A 3,441-nucleotide genomic window follows, 5' to 3' on the forward strand; every position below is an offset into this window, starting at 1 on the left:
ACACACTCTATCAGATTGGGGGGTCTGTTGTTGAGGGGGAGGTGTGTTATGAGGTGGGGTCTGTTGTTGGGGGGGTCTGTTGAGGGGGAGGTCTGTTGTTGGGGGCGGTTTGTTATTGAGGGGGGGTCTGTTGTTGGGGGGCAGTTTGTTTCTTGAGGGAGTGTCTGTTGTTGAGGGGGGGTCTGTTGTTGAGGGGGAGGTCTGTTGTTGAGGGGGAGGTCTGTTGTTGTGGGGGGGGGGTCTGTTGTTGAGGTGGCGGTCTGGTGTTGGGGGGAGGTCTGTTGTTGAGGGGGAGGTCTGTTGTTGAGGGGGGGGGTCTGTTGTTGAGTGGGGGGTCTGTTGTTGAGGGGGGGGGTCTGTGTTGAGTGGGGGGTCTGTTGTTAAGGGGGGGTCTGTTGTTGGGGGGAAGGTCTGTTGTGAGGGGGGGGTCTGTTGTTGAGGTGGCGGTCTGGGGGGGGGGGGGGGGTGGGGGGGGGGGGGGGGTGGGGGTGGGGGGGAGGGGGGGCTGTGTGGGGGGGGGGGGGGGGGGGGGGGGGGGGGGGGGGGGTGGGGGGGGCTGTTGTTGGGGGGGCGGGGGGGGGTTTGGGGGGGGGGGGTCTGGTGTTGAGGGGGGGTCTGTTGTTGAGGGGGGAGGTCTGGGTTGAGGGGGAGGTCGTGTTGTGGGGGGGGTCTGTTGTTGAGGGGGCGGTCTGGTGGGGGGGGAGGTCTGTTGTTGAGGGGGGTCTGTTGTTGAGGGGGAGGTCTGTGTTGAGGTGGCGGTCTGGTGTGGGGGGGAGGTCTGTGTGAGGGGGTCTGTTGTTGGGGGGGAGGTCTGTTGTTGTGGGGAGGTCTGTTGTTGGGGGCGGGTTGGGGTGAGGGGGAGGGCTGGGGTGGAGGGGGAGGGCTGGGGGGAGGGGGAGGGTCTGGGGGTGGGGGGGAGGTCTGTTGTTGAGGGGGGGGTCTGTTGTTGGGGGGGAGGTCTGTTGTTGTTGGGGGGAGGTCTGTTGTTGAGGGGGGGGGAGGTCTGTTGTTGAGGGGGGGGGTCTGTGTTGAGGGGGAGGTCTGTTGGTGAGGGGGGGGCTGTTGGGGGGGGGGAGGTCTGTTGTTGAGGGGGGGGGTCTGTGTTGGGGGGAGGTCTGTTGTTGAGTGGGGGGGTCTGTTGTTGAGTGGGGTTCTGTTGTTGAGGGGGGTCTGTTGTTGGGGGGAAGGTCTGTTGTTGAGGGGGAGGTCTGTTGTTGAGGGGGGGGTCTGTTGTTGAGTGGGGGGTCTGTTTGTTGAGGGGGGGGTCTGTTGTTGAGTGGGGGGTCTGTTGTTGAGGGGGTCTGTTGTTGGGGGGAAGGTCTGTTGTTGGGGGGGGGGTCTGTTGTTGAGGTGGCGGTCTGGTGTTGGGGGCGGTTTGTTTTTGAGGGGGGGTCTGTTGTTGAGGGGGAGGTCTGTTGTTGGTGGGAGGTCTGTTGTTGGGGGGCGGTCTGTTGTGAGGGGGAGGTCTGTTGTTGTGGGGGGGGGTCTGTTGTTGAGGTGGCGGTCTGGTGTTGGGGGGGAGGTCTGTTGTTGAGGGGGAGGTCTGTTGTTGAGGGGGGGTCTGTTGTTGAGGGGGAGGTCTGTTGTTGAGGGGGAGGTCTGTTGTTGAGGTGGCGGTCTGGTGTTGGGGGGCGGTTTGTTTTGAGGGGGGGTCTGTTGTTGGGGGGGAGGTCTGTTGTTGGGGGGGAGGTCTGTTGTTGAGGTGGCGGTCTGGTGTTGGGGGGGAGGTCTGTTGTTGAGGGGGAGGTCTGTTGTTGAGGGGGGGGTCTGTTGTTGAGTGGGGGGTCTGTTGTTGAGGGGGAGGTCTGTTGTTGAGGGGGAGGTCTGTTGTTGAGTGGGGGGGTCTGTTGTTGGGGGAAGGTCTGTTGTTGGGGGGGGGTCTGTTGTTGAGGTGGCGGTCTGGTGTTGGGGGGCGGTTTGTTTTTGAGGGGGGGTCTGTTGTTGAGGGGGAGGTCTGTTGTTGGTGGGAGGTCTGTTGTTGGGGGCGGTTTGTTTTTGAGGGGGTCTGTTTTTGAGGCGGGGTCTGTTGTTGAGGGGGAGGTCTGTTGTTGTGGGGGGGGGTCTGTTGTTGAGGTGGCGGTCTGGTGTTGGGGGGGAGGTCTGTTGTTGAGGGGGAGGTCTGTTGTTGAGTGGGGGGTCTGTTGTTGAGTGGGGGGTCTGTTGTTGAGTGGGGGGTCTGTTGTTGGGGGGAAGGTCTGTTGTTGAGGGGGAGGTCTGTTGTTGAGGGGGAGGTCTGTTGTTGTGGGGGGGGTCGGTTGTTGAGGTGGCGGTCTGTTGTTGAGGGGGGGTCTGTTGTTGAGGGGGAGGTCTGTTGTTGAGGTGGCGGTCTGGTGTTGGGGGAGGTCTGTTGTTGAGGGGGGGTCTGTTGTTGAGGTGGCGGTCTGGTGTTGGGGGGCGGTTTGTTATTGAGGGGGAGGTCTGTTGTTGAGGTGGCGGTCTGGTGTTGGGGGCGGTTTGTTTTTGAGGGGGGGTCTTTTGTTGAGGGGGAGGTCTGTTGTTGAGGGGGGGTCTGTTGTTGAGATGGCGGTCTGGTGTTGGGGGGGCGGTCTGTTGTTGAGGGGGAGGGGGGGAGGTCTGTTGTTGGGGGGGGTCTGTTGTTGAGGTGGCGGTCTGGTGTTGGGGGGGGGGGTCTGTTGTTGAGGGGGGGGTCTGTTGTTGAGGTGGCGGTCTGGTGTTGGGGGCGGTCTGTTATTGAGGGGGAGGTCTGTTGTTGGGGGCGTCTGGTGTTGGGGGGCGGTTTGTTTTTGAGGGGGGGTCTGTTGTTGGGGGTGGTTTGTTATTGAGGGGGGGTCTGTGAAGGAGGTCTGTTGTTGGGGGGGTCTGTTATTGAGAGGGCGGTCTGTTGTTGGGTGGGTCTGTCGTTGAGGGGGGAGGTCTGTTGTTGAGGGGGAGGTGTGTTATTGAGGTTGGGTCTGTTGTTGAGGGGCGGTCTGTTGTTGGGGGGTCTGTCATTGAGGGGGAGGTCTGTCATTGAGGGGGAGGTCTGTTGTTGAGGGGGGAGGTCTGTTGTTGAGGGGGAGGTGTGTTATTGAGGTGGGGTCTGTTGTTGGGGGGCGGTTTGTTATTGAGGGAGTGTCTGTTGTTGAGGGGGGCATCTGTTGTTGGGGGGCATCTGTTGTTGTGGGGCGGTCTGTTATTGAGGGGCGGTCTGTTGTTGGGGGTGGTTTGTTATTGAGGGGGGGGTCTGTGAAGGAGGGTCTGTTGTTGGGTGGTCTGTTATTGAGGGGCGGTCTGTTGTTGGGTGGGTCTGTCGTTGAGGGGGGAGGTCTGTTGTTGAGGGGGAGGTGTGTTATTGAGGTTGGGTCTGTTGTTGAGGTGGCGGTCTGGTGTTGGGGGGGAGGTCTGTTGTTGAGGGGGAGGTCTGTTGTTGAGGGGGGGTCTGTTGTTGAGTGGGGGGTCTGTTGTTGAGGGGGGGTCTGTTGTTGAGTGGGGGGTCTGTTG

General features: G+C 61.6%; 1 protein-coding gene across 1 annotated transcript; it reads right to left on the reverse strand.

Moving 5' to 3' along the window:
• Positions 1–112: 112 nt before the first annotated feature.
• On the reverse strand, positions 113–2,971 carry LOC136678482 (uncharacterized). Its single transcript, XM_066656534.1, has 3 exons — positions 2,837–2,971; positions 558–2,685; positions 113–297 (listed from the first exon to the last, which is right to left on the reverse strand). The coding sequence occupies exons 1-3, from the start codon at positions 2,969–2,971 to the stop codon at positions 113–115; spliced, it is 2,448 nt and encodes an 815-aa protein (XP_066512631.1).
• Positions 2,972–3,441: the final 470 nt, after the last annotated feature.

Source organism: Hoplias malabaricus, chromosome Y, assembly GCF_029633855.1.
Source record: "Hoplias malabaricus isolate fHopMal1 chromosome Y, fHopMal1.hap1, whole genome shotgun sequence".
Taxonomy (NCBI): Eukaryota; Metazoa; Chordata; class Actinopteri; order Characiformes; family Erythrinidae; genus Hoplias; species Hoplias malabaricus.

Coding starts and splice junctions, on each gene's coding strand:
- LOC136678482 (XM_066656534.1), bottom strand. CDS start 2,971: ATGACAGACCTCCCCCTCAATGACAGACCCCCCAACAACAGACCGCCC. Junction 2,686..2,836: donor GACCCACCCAACAACAGACC/GCCCTCTCAATA, acceptor CCTCAATAACAG/ACCGCCCCCAACACCAGACC. Junction 298..557: donor CCCCCGCCCCCCCAACAACA/GCCCCCCCCACC, acceptor CCTCAACAACAG/ACCTCCCCCTCAACAACAGA.